The sequence below is a fragment of the Stegodyphus dumicola genome, chromosome 1 (genome assembly GCF_044657685.1).
Source record: "Stegodyphus dumicola isolate Sdum_Otavi_A_Nest chromosome 1, ASM4465768v1".
Lineage (NCBI taxonomy): Eukaryota > Metazoa > Arthropoda > Arachnida > Araneae > Eresidae > Stegodyphus > Stegodyphus dumicola.
In genome coordinates this window covers 8,706,716-8,727,005 of record NC_140768.1, presented here as the reverse complement: position 1 = coordinate 8,727,005, position 20,290 = coordinate 8,706,716, and the positions used below count along the sequence as shown (strand labels likewise).

Below are 20,290 nucleotides of genomic sequence, written 5' to 3'. Positions count from 1 at the left end.
TTATTTTCAAATATTACTTTTTAGCTTTTTGTTGCTTGTGGGTATTTTCCCATTAGCAGCTTCACTTCGGAAAGGCATTAACAAAAAATCACCGAATGCAGCTGCCAGTCTAAAGCAAAATTATCATAATGTTGTTTTGAAAACTTTTCATGATTAAATAGTTGTTACCAGACAAATCTTTTGGTGCCTTTTTGAGGTAGCGCTGCTAATAGAAAAGTATAAAAAAATGTAAGATTGATGTGGTTGTCATGATTTTATTGTACATTTTTAGCTTGCATCAGCAACATAATACGTATGGTACTGCTTGCCGTTTGGCAAAAAGATGGGCATCTGCACAAATGAAGCATGGGTATATACATGACATTGCTATTGAACTGATGATGGCTTACATTTATGTCCATCCTGAGCCATACACATGTCCATGGTAAATTTTCCATAATTATTGTTGATTAAAATATTTTGATTGTATTGGTATGTAATGAAAATTTATTTTTAAATATTCTGCTTTTCCATAAAATATTTACAAAATTTCTCTAATATTTATGCATTTTAGCAAGTTATGGTAATTGAAATTACATTTTAAACTCAAATGATACTTATATAAATTTGTAATAGACAAACTGAATATCAGACTATTGTCTTTCATTATGTGCTTAAATGAGAACTGTGTAATTTTTACTATTATATATTTGTAACTGAATTCATATATATTTACTATTTCAATTTGCTCATTTTCAAATCTTACATCGAATATATAACCATTAAATAATTTATAAGGATAATTTCTTGCATTAAATGTGAATATATTTTGTGCAATCTGTATTTTGTTATTGTATGTTCTCGAATGTTTATGGGTCTCCTAATAATTAGTTATAGAATAACATCTGATATTTGTAATTTGTAATAAAAATGGTGTATAGTGACTTAAATACAGATTCACAAAATTTATTATTATTATTATTTTCACTGGGTATCATTTGACGTTTGCTTCAAAAATGCCGTCAAACAATTATTCTTTGTAGTTTGTCACTACGTTCTTATGAACTCTAAGACAAATGGTAATATACACTGCACATGCTGTATTGTTTGTGTATGGGCTAATTCTTTTAAAATCAAAGTTGACATTGGAGTAAAAAAAGAAACTATCCTCACCTTCTTTTAGGAAAGAGAACGTTAACTGGAAAAGGAAAATAAATAAAATTTCATCTATGTAGTGGAATCTAGAACAGCTTCTACGTTTGCTGAATACTTATAGGAATCATAATCACTTGCATTATTTTTAATGATGTAAAAAACTGGATAATTAACAAGTATCCAAAAACTTAATCTCTTTAATCTCTTTAAGAAGCTGTTCTGTCTGCCAAAATTTTTTAATAATATGAATTTTAAACTTTTATATTCAGCAATTTAAATTCTTAACTTGGAAAGTAATTATTTTTATTAGACTAGTAGTTTAAAATAAAAATTCATAAAATGACTGAGAAAGAGAATAAGTATTTAAATCTGAAATTTATTTAAGCAAAATTCAAAATTCAAGCAAATGGTTTATTTTGATAGCATAATTATTGAATCATGTATTTTAAATGAAACCAAATGAAGCTTGTTGTGGTACAAGTAACAATAGAAGAATTATATAAATAGCTATTGATCCAACAACTTACAGTTCAAACTAAAGAAAATTTGCAAAAAAAAAATATTGCACTATGTGTGACATAAATTTGTAATTGGATAAACTGCCTGTGTAATACCCAAAAGTCAGTGTCTTTTGGACGTAAGTAGGTAACTGGGATAATTTACTTCAAAAATTATAAATAGGATTTCAAAGCCACTGATCATAATAGCGCATTGATAATCTTGCTTTCACATTGATTACTTCAACCCCAAGTCAGCATTTTGCGTCTGCTGACGCAGTAGCATGAGTTGCAGTTAAGGGCTCACAGTATTTAACCTACTTGCATATAACTGATATCTGCGTAAACTTTTGGTCTGAGTGATTCTTCTGATAGAAGATGAGAAAACTTAGGACATTACATAACATAAGTATGGTTTGAGAAAACATCGAACAATATATAACATAAGGCCTAACTCTTTCAAGTACAAAGTGTTCATCATATGTTTAATTTCATTGTAATGAGTTATGTAATAAACTGAGAAACTTTATAATTTTGTTGAAGACTTGAAAATATATTTTATTTTATTTTTGTAATATTTCAGTGATTAAACCCAAGGCAGTGTTTTATAAATTTGAATTACTTTATGCTCATCACACTACAAACTGTGTCTACTTCATTTACAAATATGTGCTTTAAATGCCTGTAACTCCACAAGATCTCTTATTTCTCATCTTGTTCATGCTTTATTTTACACTATCAATATGTTGTTTTTGAGTATTATGAAGCATTTAAAAGGACTTCATGTAAATTTTACTAATATCTGCTACACCTGATAACTTTTACATAAAGTTTATAAGGTTTACAGCTGGCCCTTGGTAAAGGAGAATTGTTCCATATTATTCTTTAAGCTTTTTAATGAAAAATATATTTATTCCTTTAATATATTTCATAGGGGTCTTCAACCTTTCTCGCCCATCAATAAATTCACAAAGATTCGCAGGCCACATGTCTGTCAAAAAGTAGTGTATTCAGAAAATTTGTATGAAAAGGGGAGGTTTGTTTTGCAAGACTACAAGTAATTCTAAGCGAAGAGATAGTGTTACGTATTTGTGTATATATATATACATTGGTTCCCAAAAGTCAAATGGAAATCGAATTAATCTTTTGCAACATTTTTAACTATGAAAAAAAAAGTATAAAGATGATTGTACAGAACGATGTTACAAAATGCATTCACAATAAAAAAAACTTACATTACTGGTGGAAGATGGTAATTGGTTTTAATCTGAAATTTGACATTGTTTTTGCTTAAGTAAAGCTTCAATATCCAGTTTAATCTGTGTTGTTGCAATTTGTAAAATTTCCTCCAAATGTCTGTCTGTCAGCCATGTTCTTGTTTTTGATTTTAGGATTTTCATTTCACTAAAAAGTTGTTGACATATGTAGGTACTGACAAAGTTAGAAAACATGAAGAGTGCATGTTATCGAATTCCTGGATATTTTTCTTCGGTCACCGTACTTTGAATAAAAATCAATTAATGTTGGATTTTCAAGAAACTTGCAACTTACTGCAGAGTCACACTGTAAATCTATAAATTCTTATTGAAGTTCGGGCAGAACACCTCCAACGTCTGCTGAAAATGGCGACATTCTCATGAACATTTCATTTTCACGAAAATTGGAAAATCTGCTTTTGAATTCCTCTTTCAACTTTGAAATGCATTGTACATAATTATTTGAATTCCATATTGTAGAGTTCTTCACATTCTCCATCAATTTTGGAAAGTGAGTGGAATTCATATTTAGCAACTGATTTTCCCACAGGATTAATTTCATCTCAAAAGCAATAAAGTAATAAGCAACAAAGTAATAAAGATTATGAACAAGTAGATCTTTTCCTAGTAAGCGGTAATTCAGATGACCTGTAAAATCGACAAGAAAAGCAAAGTCTCTCTACCATTTTTCATCATTGAACTCATGAATAGATTTCTCTTTAGATTTCATAAATTGTTGAACTCTTCAAAGAAAACAGGCGCTAAAGCATCTTTCCTCGGCTCAACCAACATACTTTCACGTTATATACAGCATCACCATATTCAGCTTCCAAATCACTTTTACAACAAAGATAAGAATCTACCCTTTTTAGGAATTGAGATTTTATGCGTAGCCAAATTTTAATTTTTAAAATTACATATGATATGATAAAGTGAAATTTTTGAAAAACTTGTCATTTTTAGAAAATTTTATCTCAAATAATATCAGGCATGTCAATAAAATGTTTTAAATATCAAGACTAAGAGAAACTTTCCCCCCCCCCCCCGACAAAAAGCTGATAAGGCGATTTTTCTTGAAATCAAAATTTTTAAAAATTCTTCGAATTCAAATGTGGGGCCACTAAAATGCCTTCAGCAGGCTACTCGTGGCCCACAAGCCACTGATTGAAGACCGCTACTTTAATAATTCATCTTCTGAACTGTGAATCAATTTTTTTTTTCATATATTTTCACTGTCATCTGCATCTACATTACTTTCATCTCCAAAGTCATCTTGTGTCATTACCAGTTGCAGTAATATCTTTCAAAATCTGATCATTTCAATATACCATGGATAATAAAGTTAAAAATATTTACTAACAAATATATAACTTAAGATAACATTATTAAAATGTTTAAAACACAGTACCTGTTTTATCTCTCTGTATTTTCCTAATTAATTTTTTTCAATTATTTATTGGAAAGTGAGAGCAACCTAAAGTTCTAAAAGTATGAAAGGAGCTTATGTTTGTCTGCATCTTCATTGAGCAAAATTTATCAGTTCATTTAACTCTGTCTGGGCAGTTTATTAGCTAAATTTCCTGATTTAAAAGTATGATAATATTTTTATATGCTATAAAAAATTCTGAATTTTTATAGTTGGATTACTTAGCTACAGTAGAGTCTTGCTTATCCAACATAAATGGACAGGCAGAACATCAAGTAAGTGAAAATGTCGGATAATATGGAGGTGTAAAGAAAAAGGCCTGTTGAATATCAAACTATGTTATAATTTTACACATTGCAAGCCTAGTAATCAGATGTAGAATAAAACGGGAATTATCTGAAGTTACATACAGTACTTCAAAAGTTCAGTCCTGTGATGATTGAAAGAAATCTTTGACCATGATTTGCTTTCTTGACGAATGCCATTTCTTCGTGGCTAAGTCTCACCATCATTGCAGCTTCATTATGTGTATTCCTGTAGCTTATTCAATATATTTAATTGCAGTTTCTAGAGCCTTAACTCCATCGTTATGTGAAATTCTGCATGGCTGAACAGTTGGTGCTTAATCTTGATCTTCAATTTCATTTTCATCGCAGTTGACAAGAGTGACAATTTCTTCATCAGTTATTTCATACTGATCATCATCCTTCATCCACCTTGTGATTTCTTACAAAGATGCATTTTCACATCCAGGAATATGCTGCACTAATGGTAGAATGGTTTCTTCAATTTCATTTATGCTTTCTATTTTCATATTTTCATCAGCTTCTATGATTTGGCAATTGTTGTTATACCTTACGTCCTCCCAGGCACGTACACCCCAATAAGTAACATTCTTTACATTGATGCATTCCAACTTTTCAATCATATCTTGTCCATCTTCAGTTTCCTTTATTGCTGTAGACAGTAGCTTCCTGTGATAATTCCTTTTTATCATTTCTAAAATGCCCTGATCCATAGGTTGACTTGTGGTGCTTAAATTTGGAGGGTGCAGAAACATTGCCTGAATGTTCAAAAATATTTCTGCTGTAGAAATGAATTCATTAAAGAACCAAGCTTGGATAAATTCACTGCTCATTCATGTGCTTCTACAGCATTCTTCAGGAAGATGGTTTTTTGAAATGGTTTTAAGGGCTGTAAGATTTTTTTTGACTTTCCAATCATTACAAGGTCTATTTTCAGGTTGCTATAGCATTACTGCATGCTAAAATTGTCAGTCTTTCCTTACTTTGCTTTTAGCCAGAGGCTGCCATTTCATTTCTGGTTGCAAGGTTCTTACTAAGTAACAATTTGCAATTAAGACCCGAGTTATCGCAGTTAATCTGTCATCCATTAGGCCTTTCTGTAATTCCTAAAATATTTTTGAATGTTTCCATATTTTCAAAATTATGATTTTTCTCCCACCTTAAACATTTAATTGACAGATACTGTAGTGTTTCTTCTATTGGTCAAGCCAACTAACAGTTGCTGTGAAATCTGGTTGGATTTTATAGAAATTATTACAAAAATGAGATTCATTTTGGTATAAAATGTGCCCTGAAGTACATTTGTCGCTGAACTGAGTGAACCAAACATGTAAAGCTTCATACACCTTTTCATGATCATACTTTTTCATTGTTTTTCTTTCTTCTTAGCATGTCATTTTTCTATTTCTGTTCATTTCCTTTTCCATTCTTCTGTTGTTACCCTTCACCAAATTTATCAGCTAACTACCTTCTGCATTGTCTCTCCCTTGCCCAGTTATTTGATTGCCTCAAATTTTTTTTTCATCGATACAACAGGCTTCTTTCTTTTCATTGTCATTGTTTTTCTGTACTTGCATAAATTTAAACTTTTAAACACAACAACAGTTTTTGTCAAATTAGGCATACACATACAGGCACATATGTATAAATTGTAACAGATGATAAATCGATCTGCATATAATGATAAACTGCATTGCATTGAATAACAGACATGTGAGTCATAGTGTCGATAGGCTGTCCATGTGTTAGAGTTGGGTTTGTTTGATTTGGTTTATTTAATTATGGCAAGAGGAGGGATGCATTTGTGGAGGACGTTCTAAGAAACACATGGAGAAAACCGTGAAAATACCCATGCAGTGAGCCCATTCACCAGCATTCAAACCCTGTATTGAATTACCACTGTTCAGCAACTTTACCACTTGGCTGCTGTTAGAGTTGGAAGCAACAACAAAGAAAAGAACCTGGACCACTTTTACAACTTACAATTCTCATTACCGATATATAGAACGTTGGATAAGCAAGCCTCTGCTGTACAATGAACCTTCGCTAAACAATCACCCATAGCTGCAGTTGATTTTGACCTTCTGTGGAAGTGGTCAGCACTAAGTGGTGATATTCCATCCTGTGTTTGTTTATGTTTCTAGAAATACTGTTCACTTTTCAAAGATGATCATCTTAGCATGGTAAAAGCCATGAGAAGGTTTACTTTATTGCATATGATTACTCAATAAAGTCATGTTAAGTATTACACAAAATTTGCATCGTGCGAATCGTTTCTGTTAAATGTATCTATGAAGATCATTGTTGTAAGTTTTCAGCAAGTCTTTGCTTTCGTATGATACAACAAAATCAAAAATTTTATTCCTAAAACTCTTTATTTTTCACAGATCAAACCTGATTAATATTTATAAATAAAAAGGGTGGTCTGTGGTCTGGGGGGGGGGTAAAAGTTACTGAAATAACACAAGTTGTGTACAATTTTTGTATCATTGTCTTCTTACAATATTAAGTATGAGTTTGTTATGTATAGGGTACAAAGGTGGCAGGTGTAATTTAAAAATATACGTGGTGAAATTTGTTGAAAAAAAAATGGGTTTGTTTTAAGCATGCATGTTAGTGCTTTTATATACTGTTTATTAAAAATTCAATGAAATACAAGTTTTTCAAATGTCTTCTGATTTTTGGATCTCTGTGTAAGTACACTTTTAGTAAAAGTAAATTTTATAAAATAATGTAGTTGAGACTCTCAGAGAGAAGGTCAAAAAATTCGGACACCCATAATTCGGAATGATCTATAATACGGACCTCAAAGCTAAAAACTTTCTGCGCATGCTCCGCGTTGACACATGCGCATAGGCGTTTACGCGTGCGCGTAAGACCTCTTACGACTACGCATTTGCATGTGCGCAAGCGCAGACTACATTTTCGCATGCGCGTTTTATGTATAACTGACGGTATAAGCTAAAATTATCTAATTATCTATTTCAGTTAATGTTGATGATTGCATTGTTCCTTAATCTTCGAATTGGATGCGGCTTATTATTTTTTGCAGACTGTAAGAGCAATACTATAAAAGTAAACTTGAACTTTGGATTATGTCAAATAGAATTTCCGATTCTGGAGCTCCCAAAGGATCGTACAAAACGAAAGTATGTTTCGATGTCCATCAAACAAAAAGTGAAATTGCTGCAAAAAATGGATAAAGACATGAAGAATGTGACAGAGAGGTTAGCGAAAACGAAAAAATTTCGATTGACAAGTTAGACGGTATTCTCGGCACAGCAATTAACGGGACTTGGAACAGCGGAACTTTGTAACTGAACAAAAAATTATGTCTGTTTATAGAATTAAAGAGAAAGTATTATCACATAAAACGAAGCAACTTAAACAACTTACATTGAAAGAAATGTTTAATAAAGTAAACAAATAAATATTAAGCTTTTTTTGTAAGTTTTGATACCCTTTAGATCATAATTGTTCTTTATTTCATAAATTACGGTTTCATATTTTTAATTTTAGAATTTCTGCATGCTATCTTATGCAATTTAAACTGATGATCTATAATCCGGAATCGCCGAAGTCCCGACGGGTCCGGATTAACAACTTTTGACTGTATTCTTAATTGCTTTAGGCCACATTATACTATTTCAATTCTGCAGTAATTTTGCATTCTTTAGTTCAGTTTTTTATTGCGTGTTTAGTGCATGTGTTTTTGTGAACTTATATTTTAGTCCTTTATTTATGTATTTTTCTTGCAAGTTTTATCCTGCTCTGCTTTGCTAAAAGAAAAGTACTTTTTTAGTTCTCCTCAGGTAGCATTTTCTCGGTTTCTTTCATTGCTGATATCTCATGACTGGAATATGACTCCTTTAATTGTGAACCTGAACCATGAATTACAAAGTAAGTCTGTTATGTAAGATCACATGCTGTTAATATAAAATTCAAAATGTAGTAAAAATGTTTCAGAAAAGTAAGGATGGATATACAAAATTTTATTTAATGTTCCAAGGTATTTTGTTCTCTTATTATTAGTATAAGAATGCTGTTGATCATAAATATGGAATAATTCCTACTTTCATGGAAGTATTATATGAAGCATCCTGCAACTTCATTGAAATTACTTCAGTTCTTTTCTAAACTAGGAAATGGAAATGCACATTGAAACTTTTCAAGAAATTCACTTTAGAGCATAAACAAATGTCAATTCTTTGAGGTAACTAGCTGTACTGAAGACCAAAATCATCTGGAACTGTAGAATTATTAAATTTCAGTCGTATAGTCTAAAATCTAAAAAAAAAGTACAGTCAATAGTCGTTAATTCAGACACCCATAATCCGGAATGATCTATAATCCGGACCTCAAAGGTAAAAAATTTCTGTGCATACGCCGCGTTGACACATGCGCATAGGCGTTTACGCGCATATGCGTGTACGCAAGTGTAAAATACGTTTTCGCATGCGCGTTTAATGTTTAACGGACGGTGCAAGTTAAAATTATATAATTATCTATTTCAGTTAATGTTGATGATTGCGTTGTTCCTTAATCTTCGAATTGGATGCGGCTTATTATTTTTTGCAGACTGTAAGAGCAATTTTATAAAAGTAAACTTGAACTTTCGATTATGTCAATTTCCGATTCTGGAGCTCCCAAAGGATCTACAAAACGAAAGTATGTCTCGATGTCCGTCAAACAAAAAGTGGAATTGCTGTAAAGAATGGATAAAGACATGAAGAAGGTGACAGAAAGGTTAGTGAAAACGAAAAAATTTCGATTGACAAGTTAGTCGGTATTCTCGGCACAGCAATTACGGGACTTGTAACTGAACAAGAAATCATGTCTGTTTATATAATTAAAGAAAAAGTATGATTATCACATAAAACGAAACAACTTACGTTGAAAGGAATGTTTAATAAAGTAAACAAATAAATATTAAGCTTCTTTTTTTGTAAATTTTGATACCCTTTAGATCATAATTGTTCTTTATTTCATAAATTACAGTTTCATATTTTTAATTTTAGAATTTGTGCATGCCATCTTACGAGATTTAAACTGATGATCTATAATCCGGAATCGCCGAAGTCCCGACAAGTCCGGATTAACGACTTTTGACTGTACTAGTCTCGCAAACTCAACTCCCAACATCTCGACGTTCCGTCTAACTAAACAGAATTTTAGAAACTTTTTAAAGTTATCTCTAGACCAAAAAGAGCAAATATTACATACACTACATATGATAATTATTTATGCTTATGTCCCTCCTGTTCTATTTAAAGATTTGAGTGCTCTTTTTCTGTAATTTTTGCCATTTTCACATTGTGCCCTTTAATCTTGGAACTGCCTGACAATTTCAAAGTATGTTGTAATACTTGGCAATGTTGTTTGCTTCTTTCGAGGATACTAAGAAAGTCCGATAGTGGCTGGTCGCTGACTCGCATTCCTTCCTATTGTTGCAAAACTTTAGGAGACATGTCTGAAGTTTTTGTTACTGCATCTTATTGCAAACTAAATTCGTACCAGTTCATTGCAGGCATGTTTCCAACTATGTAAACTCTTTGATTTCAGATGTGTCCATTTTTCTCACTTCTTTTGTGGTTTTTCTTATTTTGTTTCCAAAAGAAAAATGATTAATTGTGATACTTTTCAAAGAAGAAAATGTTACCCATCTTGGGATATATGTCATTTTTGTAACCAATCCCTTTGATGCGTATGAAACTTCCCATTTTTTATTAACGACAAAATTAACTAGATTTTTAATACTATTCAAAATTGCTAATTGCCTCACTTGCATAGTGATGGGATCAAAATCTTCAGAGTTTTTTTATTGGGAAGTTTAAGGAATTTTCCTTTATTTTGGCTACATTGTATATTATAGTCAGATGATTTATGCATTATTTGAAAGTATAATTCATTTAAATTAATATAAATATGAATTATTGATATATAATGATGCTTAGTACAGATTCAAGCATTTATTTAGTATATTTAAGTTTTGTTAGCAGTGTACCAATGTGAAATGGGTTTTAATGATCTGTGATTAATTGGAGGCTGTTAGAACATTTTCATATTAATAATCTTTAGTATCATATAAAAACTGACATAATATATACTCATAAGTAGTTTAATGGTGTGTTATTAATTGAAGGCTTTTGGAACATTTTCATATTAATAATCTTTAGTAGCATGTAAAGATGAAAAATGGGTGCCATAACACCGTTTTCATCCATATGGAAAAAACTTTAATGTAACTTCAGTCATTGAGAAATTTAAAAGATACTATCATAATCATGCATTGTATTAAATGATTTTATGGGTGTTTATATAAAAATGCAAGTTTTATTTTTATTTTTTAAATTGAATAAATAGCTTTATATAGTGTTTCTTTTATTTAGCATTTTAATAGTGTAGGATCTCTAATTGCTCTTTCTGTAATGAACACAATGAAGACCTGTATCCAAAATATATGTTCAAATCTACACATAATATTCTAATTCCTTTGGAGAAAATCTAAATAAAAATAGCAGTTCTTCTTTTTAATATACAGACTGATGTGTAAATTATACAAATATATAGCTGCAGTATTATCACATAAAACGAAACAAGCCCTTGTGGAAAGCGATTTTTAGTAAATGCATTATCTTAATTTTTTTCATTTAATTTGTTTAATGTGAAATTTTCAACTAAACATGGTATGCTGCGCAGCATCAGCCATGTTGTGATGGTCCTCTTAAATGATTAGTTTGAAAATCTATTCATTCAAAATGTCAAACATTACTTAGAACATCTGAACCTGAGTTTTCATTGTTCTCAATAATGCTCCAAGATACAGTCCTGAAGCCCTCACAACATTGCATCCAAATGTTGAGGTTTTGTTCCTTCCACCAAACACTACTTCTTTTAACACAAGCAGTGGATCAAGGAATCATAAAAACATTCAAAGCCAATAATGATGTCAGGCATGCTTACATCTCTGCAAATAATTGGAATAATAAATGTAGAATGGGAAGCATGACACACTATTGGCATTTTATAAGCAATTCAATGTTAGGCATCATATAAAAAGGATTAAACTCGCATGGAAACGGGTGAATTAACCAATAATAAATGCTTGCTGATATCAACATTGACTAGAAGTTATCAACAACTTAAAAGGATATCCATCAATCGGAAATGGAGCCAAGGAAATCATACAAATAGCAAAAGCAACAGGAGGCGAAAGAAGGAGAAATCGAAGGATTATCATAAAATGACAAATCAAGAATTGGATAACAAATGAAGAATCGGTATTATCTTATAACACCTACTGATGGCAGAAGCAGTCATAGCAAAAAAGATAATGAGTCTTTAACATATAAGACGTTATGAAATTGTTGAAAAAAGCTCAGGAACTGTCTAATTTTATAAGGAAGTTTGACCCAAATGAAGAAAAGAAGAGGATTCCTAATGAGAGGTATCAAAAAGCTTCGCAATCCTTACTGAAAAATGTTTAATAAGTTGTATCAGACATTGTCCCAAGTAAAGAGTGCTAGCAGCTAATTTTGTGAAATCGAGCTTACTTATATCATCCCTCTTTTGTTTCCCCCCTTTTTTTTTAACTAAATCCATCTTTAAAAAATCATGTTGAGGAAAATGCATAGCTTGTACTAAGTCTGAAGGGAGTGTTTAGAGGTTAAAAAACGCATAAGAATAATATTTCATAAAAGTTATGGTCTATATTTCAAAGAAATTAGTAGTTACAATCTATATTTTCCTTATTATTGTTTTCACAGTGCATTTTGTTATCTATTCATACCATGTATGTTGCTACCACAAATCAGAAGTTTCTAAATTATGTGCTGAAAAGGGACATGCTAAGCTGTATGGTATTTACTTAACAAGCAACTTGATATTTAAAGAAATATAAACATTCAAATTCCAAAAAAGATAACAGCTTGCTAAGGTTTTAAATGATTAGCAGTGAAAGAAGAGCATTATATAGCAATTTTTAAATTCACTTGCATTTGGCAACATAAATAAATATTCATATACACTTTTTGTATGCATTCATAGATGTATTTCAGTGCCGTTCATTTGAGTTATTTTAACATTTTTTAGAATTGTTTTTCAAATTTCTAATGTGTGAAATTTTGAAAGGTAAAGAAATAGAGGAAATTCATGCAGAGTTTACTTCTCAGCGATCAACTCTTCCTGCTGTAGTAATTCCAACACCTTTGGACAAAAGAGGAAATATGTGGACAAAAAATGCACCTACAGCTTTAATACTTAAAAGGATAAGGATTTTAGCCACAGCCACTTTAGAAACTATGGAAAAAATATTGAACAGTCCTAAAAGTGAAGATATTAAGGTAATCTATAAAATTTCACGTATTAAAAAATGTCAATGTGTGTACATTTTGCATTTTCAAAAATGTTTGTCATAATTTATTACTGATATATATTAGCTGAAACACATGCATTCACAGTTTAAAATTTTTTATTTATATATTCAGAGCTTTATGCATTTATATGTCTGTCTGAATGTTGTTGTCTTTCCCAACTGCAACCATTTATAGCCAGATTTTGGGATTGTAAATGTTAAAAAGACTTTAATCTTCTTTCATTATGTAAGTTAATTACTTATTTCACCAGATAGTAGAAATATATTCTTAAAAATAACCGTTGCAGAGATGTGGGAGGGTTAAAAACCCTAAAAAAATATTAATAGGGACATTAATGAGCCAAAATTTTTTATTAATAAATCTGAAATTTTAATTCTAGCACTTCTAAGCTCTTAATGATGTAATTAATCCAATAATACATGCACAGAACGTATGGCAGTTACAGCTTCGGAATTCAATGAGAAAAACCATGCTGCTGAGATTTTTGTAAATAGTGTATTTATTTATTTACCTAATTTTTCTTTCATTTAAGAATGAATAAAGGGTCTTCAAAGGTCATTTTTGAAAATACACATGCAATATTTCTATTACACAAACTATTTAAATATGTTTTTATTAAAGAATTGTGAAAAATTCCCTCCTATCCTTCCTACCATTTATCCCTCTTTCTCCAAACATTTCTCCCTTGTACGAAAATTTTGTTTTCCTTAAATCTTGGTTAAATAATTCCTAAAGTATGATTTCATTAAATATTTATGTGCAAGCAATTCAAATTTCATGCAAAAATTGGAAAGGGAAGGATGTAAACAAAACTCAAAGACATATGCTGTAATCCACAAAATTCAATAGTGTGCAGTTTGAAGCGTGTGAATGTTTGAAGTTTGAATCCTCAGTTTGAAGTGTATATATACTTGAAAATAAGAAACTCCCTTTTTTTGGTGAGTATTTTTGTTCTAAAATTTAGTCTTATAAGTCGGTATTTTGATTACTGTAATTTCAGAATGACAGCAATGAATGTAATTATATTACTGTGTATAGTAGTTATACTGTTTAAATACCAGATAAACCACATAATTAATTATGGTATGTCCAGATGATCTAGTATCCAAATATTCGTTTCTCCTCTTAAAAAAAAAAAAAAAAAAAAAATGTAAATTATTGTTTTACTTTGAAGGCATGGTAAATTACCATGAGAGAGACATTACCATGATAAAGCCATCATGAAATGCTGTAGTAATTACAATGACATGTGTTTTTAGGGAGCGGGAATATAATTGTAGCTCTCAAAATTTCGTGAATGTTAAGGTGTCCCTCTTAATATCATAAAGTTTGATCACCCCTGACTGTATTATAGGTTCATAACAATTTATATTATCTGCTAAATTGGTCATTTTTACTAGTCCTTTGGGTGGTTGTTTGAGTAATTTTTACTAAACACATAGAAGACATAAAATACTTTAAAAAAAATATTAGTCAATTTAAAAGCAAATTGTACTCTAAAAAAAACTATTTGTATATACTTAAAAACAGTAATAATTCTTTTATTGGAAATCTTTCTATTCTTGTTTTCAGCAAAACATGCTTATGCATATTTAAGTTTTTCTCATTGTTGACTGGCAATTTCATTATGTATTTTTCCTCTCTCATGTATGGAAAAAATGCATCTGTATGCACTCATAAAAGCGTTTCAAAAGCCCAAAGTAATTTTGATAATAACTTATGAATGACATGTAAAAAAAAAAAAAAAAAAAAAATCTTTAGTTTGAATTTGATACTTGTTCTCTTTCTTTGAGAATGCTGAAAATAGTTTCAATTTTTAACTGTACATGCATATGAAGTCATAATAATTGTGAAGCATAAATATTGTAAATAATCAGAAATTAGTATGCCATATTTTAGGAAACTGTAGTCTCTGCTAAATAACTGAGTCGTACTGAGTACATGCTGCTGCTAAATAACACAGTCTTAACATCTAAAGAATTGGCTTCTGTATGACCTTTAAAATAGAAATACCATGATAGTATCATAATATGAATGGCAAAAAATAAAATTATGTGTCATCTTTGTCACACAATTATTAGTAGATTTGAAGGAATGGGAAGTTTAGAAAACAAACCTCTATACAGAAAGTTCTGTGATTGTAAAATGTTGCTGGCTAGCTAGAAATGGATTTGAAGGCAACAGAAGGATTTATTAATAATGGTGTACAAAAATTATCAAATGCTAAATACAGCCAAAAGAGAATTCTTTATGTTATGAATATTTTTCAAAATTGCTAATGTAGATTGATGGCTTTTGTATCATTTTGAGACTAATGAAGCTCATTTCCTTTTTATTGATACATATTATAAGAAGCTATTGCAAATCATTACAAAATTCCCATAATAAATGATAAAAACACTTTTCCTTAAATATTTTCAATAATGTGTATGGATTTAAATGCATTTCTTTTCAATTTTTTTTTTCTAATTGAAGCTTAATTAAATTTCTAGGTTATATTTAGGCCACCTCTTCAGTCTTATGATGTATTAATATATTTGAAACGGAAAGGGATACCTAGACTGTGTCAAGCTGTTGATATCCTCCCATCTGATGAACTGCCTGTGTACAAATCATACCAACATAATGATGATGAAGTATATCCTGTAGTGGAATATGATCCTGTACAAAAATATCTAGAAGAACTTAGGGTAAGTATTTGCTGCTGCATAGTTTTAAAAACTTTCATCTAACAGCTGTGGGTGATAGAATTGTCATTATTTACTTGCATGAGTACACAAGGTCATATCTGAAAGTTTTTTTTATTTTATTTATTTATTTTATTTTATTTTATTTTTATTAATTTAACCGTTCTCTTTTTTTTTTCCCCCTTTAATTTTGCTTCTTAAACTGAAGTGAAACTTGTGCAGAGTTTATCGTATTTGAGGAAGGTAAAGGAGCTTACATGGTTAACAAGTCTGTGGGAATAAGATGTACTGAATATTTATTCTTTATAATACTGTTTGCTAATTGTACATTTTTGTCCATTCCTCAGATACGATGTAGAATTTTTTATTCATGCTCTAGATGTAAACAAATTATTTATTATGCAGAATTTTTCAAAGTTATTATATTAACTTTATTAAATACAAATATTTCAATATTTTGACAACTAGCAGAAGTACCCAATGCCAGTCAACTTGAGAGTAGTGTATCTAACAGCAGGAAGAATGATACTGCTGTAATCCTTCTTTAATAACGAAGCAAAAAATACGATTCATAGTCATACATTTTTCAGTCTGATGCGATATGGTACTTGCATAAAAAATTTCAATAGAAAAATGAACTAATTCTCTCTCATTATATCAGCAACAATGGCACACAGTTTTTCATCTTTCTAATCAAATGGTCATAAAATCTCAAGTTCCATCCAGTATTTTAATCAAATGCGGCAAAAAATTGATCAGAAATCAGTAATGCAAACAAACACTCAAATAGACATTCTTCTTTATATACACCGTGCTTCAAAAAGAATATATGTATTACAAAGTGTTATTCTGTCCAGACTATCAATCACTGAACCTCGGCTTGCTATTGCGAAATGAATACATAGTCTAGTTTATGTCAATAGCTGCTAGATTTCAATTGTCTTCTGTTTTTCGTGGTAACTGCTGCATGTTTAAAATGGCTACTCCGCAGTAAAAATCATTTTGTGTTTTCGAGTGTGCGAAGTGCAATTCCGTGATTACAGTGCAAAGACGTTTCAAGTTGAGGTACCAAAGTGATCCTCCAAATGGGTAGAACATTCACAGGTTGTATCGACAGTTTGTAAATACAGAATGCGTGTGTAAAGAAAAGAGTCCTGGCCACCCTCATGTTCCGGACGAAAATGTTGCATAAATTCAAACTGCTTTCCGGTGTAGTCTTTCAAAATCAACTTGTTGTGCCAGCTGGGAGTCACAACTGCCTACAACAACAATTTAGCGTGTTTTGAGATGTCGGTTGGTTATGAAGCAGTAAAAGTTACGTTTGTTACAGGCTCTGCGTCCTGATGACAAACGCAAATGTGTGGCATTTTGTAACAAGATTATTGATGCTATTCACAATGAAAGCACTTTCACACAACGCATCGTGTTCAGTGATGAAGTGACTTTTCATATAAGTGGTCATGTAAACAAACACAATGTTCAAATTTGGGGCCTACAGAACCCACATGAAGCCATTGAACATGTACCCAGGGGTGTTTGTGCTCCGGGGATTTTGAACTTCGATACCCGGAAATTCCGGGGATCGTCGTTCAAAAGGAAGTAGGAATAATAATGAATTATTTATTTTGATCTGGGTAATTTTGTTTGCTTTAAAAGCAGAAAACGCAAGGTCAGTGTGTGTGGTGAAAACTTTTCCTTTCTTTCTCCAAAGACAGTGATAATGCATGAAAAGGGGGAAAAAACTTCTTTTTTGTTCTTTCCTTATTGCGAGTTATGACTCATTCCCCCGGTTCTCGGACATTCTCTTCTGGATTCTTTTCGGCAAGTAGGCGCGGCAGAAAAAAAAAGGAGAGACTTCGTTCGACCAGATGTGCGATCACGTGACTCTGGGTTCAAAGGTCTTATCTCTCCTGGCATGGCGCCGGTAAGTAGAGAAGGGGGATTTTTCGCTGTATTAGCTATTTGTCATTGATCGCTTCTTAAATTTTTTTCCTCCGCTTTGTAAAATTTTCGTTTCATTTATTGATGCACGTGTAAATTTTTCGTTTCGTTTATTGAAATATTTTTTTATTTATGTACGCAAGAGAATTTCACTATGAAATTTCTAGATATAAATAGTGATATTATACAATTAGAAGAAGGTGTCCGGAATGCATTTAGGTGGAATTGGATTGAACGGAGAGATGGTAATGGGGATACCATCGGCACATGATGCAAGAAAATAAATGTTGCTGAACAAGCATATTGTGTTTTTTGTAATTCACTGCTGAAGTATGGTGGGGAAGGATTCAAGGCTTTCACAAATCATTCTAAAATTGTGACGCACATAAAATATTCAAAGTGCATTAGACATTCGATGACTTTAAGTAATTATGCTAATTCAAAAAATACTGAGGACTTACTGGAGATTGATGCTCGGCCATTGCATATAGTGACAAGAAAAGCATGCCAAGAGGTATTAATAACTTCGTTTATCGCCGAGAATTCTCTTTCTTTCAATGTAGCTCCCAATTTAATTGAACTCTGCAAACAGTTGAGCCGCGATCAGACGGCACTAAACTCGTTGGAAATGTCCAGGACTATTGCATGTTATAAGATGAAATATGGGCTCGCAAAAACTATTAAGGAAAATATCATTAAAACTTTAAAGGAGACTCCATGTTCTCTAAAAATTTGGATGAAAGTACTAGAAATGCTCAAGAAAGTATACTGGCAATATTGGTACAGTTTTATGACAACAATCAAAATGAAGTTGTAGTTCATCATTTTGCATCTCTAAAGATGGAATCTTGCAATTCAGAAGCTGTTTTTAAAGCAGTTGTTAATACTATTGAAGATAATAATATTCCATGGGCAAACTTAATTAGTGTATTAATGGACTCATGTAACACCATGCGTGGGAAAAAAAAGGGTGTTGAAACCAGACTACGATCAAATAAAGCACCCCACTTATTAGATATTGATGGTGACACATGTCACACAGCTAATAACTGTGCAAAAAAATTTGCTTCATGTTTTGATAGATACTTAGAAGATTTGTTTGATAACATCTATTTTGATATGAAAAGCTGCAGTAAAACAGAAATTTTTTTCAAAATCTTGAATCCCTTGCCATTAAAAAACTTAAGCCCTTGAAGAGACCAGACCATAGGTGGGTGTACATTTTATGTGTTTTAGAAAGAATCAAAGATCTGTGGGATGCTCTTATTGCATTTTATTTTCACTACTTGGATAAAACTGATAAGGGGGATTATTTTTCTTATGTTGAAACTGTATACAATAAAAGAAATATTTCTGCAGCTCAGAAAATAATTGTTCAAGGGGTGTATTCTTGCTTGCATTCCCAACAACTCACAAAGGATGCTTTAGCTCGGAAAAAAAGAATACTAAATGGGTTATTTGTTATGCAAAACAAAACTGTATTGCATATGGCATTATATGCAGCAGTATTACCAGAGTTCAACACATATATTAAATTATTTGAAACAAAAAAACCAATGCTTCATTTAATACATTCCAGTATTTATAAATTGATGGCAAAATTTTTCTCTTTTTTTATGAAGCCAGAAAATATAGAGTGCACATCTTATAATGATTTATTAAAGGTTGATGTCACAAATCCAGAATTCCATCTACCTAGCAAAGTAATATTTACTGGTGCAGAAGCTTCCACTCTCCTGAAGAAATTATCAAAAAATCATCCAATAGCAAAAGAATTCCAAATTTCTCTGATGGAAGCTTATACTAATACAGCATAGCATATGAAACAGAAATTACCCCTTAAAAATCCATATCTAATTAGTTTTACAGCATTAGATCCAGAGCTAAGAGGTAAAACCAGTACAATATTAGCTTTTGAAAAATTATCATCTTTTATGTCCCATATTTTTAGTGATAATGAAAAGTCAAAAGTAGAAGCTGAAATAAGGTTATACCAGAGTGATATTGATATCACCAAAGAAATGCTCTACACATCTGATGAAAGTGGAAATCAAGTCAAGTGTACAATTGATAAATATTGGTCTAAAGTTTTTAATTTAAAAGATGATTTCACAAATGATTATAAGTATCCTACATTGGCTAAATTGGTCAAAGCGTGCCTTAGCTACTTCCATGGCCCATTAGTGGAAAGTGCATTCAACTTAATGGATACACTTGTCACTGACTATAGAACCTCTCTTAAGATTGATTCCCTAGATGCAGTGCAGACTATTAAATATGATTTAATGGCTTCTAAAGAAACCTCATGTGAAAAATATGGCTCAAAAAATCCAATGACTGATCCAATTCACAAAGATCTCTTACTGAATGTGAACAGAAGTTGAAAAACATATCAAGACGACTTAAAAACATGTATTTCAGATGAGTCACCTATAAAAGTCTTTGAAAAGCCTTCTACATTAGCAGAAAAGCAAACTGCTTCTACCTCTGCGTGTGCAGTTCTCGAGGAAATTTCTTCAACTGTAAATGAGGAAAATAAAAGTCAACCTTCCTGCAATTATGAAGTTCTCCACAAAAGAAAGACAAGCCCACAAACATCAGAAAATAAAAAAAAAAAGCAGCAGAAATTAGATAATTTTTTTTAAAGAATTAATTCAGGTAATTTAAAA

At 31.3% G+C, this 20,290-nt stretch overlaps 1 protein-coding gene across 1 annotated transcript in view; it reads left to right on the top strand.

Annotated features, from left to right (window-relative positions):
* The window catches only part of Mat89Ba (nucleolar protein 6 Mat89Ba), a 121,806-nt gene that overhangs the window by 92,865 nt on the left and 8,651 nt on the right, over nt 1–20,290 (top strand). The window contains exons 18-21 of the mRNA XM_085812505.1: nt 272–424; nt 8,421–8,518; nt 12,749–12,960; nt 15,486–15,683. Coding sequence (XP_085668631.1) covers nt 272–424; nt 8,421–8,518; nt 12,749–12,960; nt 15,486–15,683 — 661 coding nt within the window. The remainder of the gene's footprint in view (nt 1–271; nt 425–8,420; nt 8,519–12,748; nt 12,961–15,485; nt 15,684–20,290) is intronic.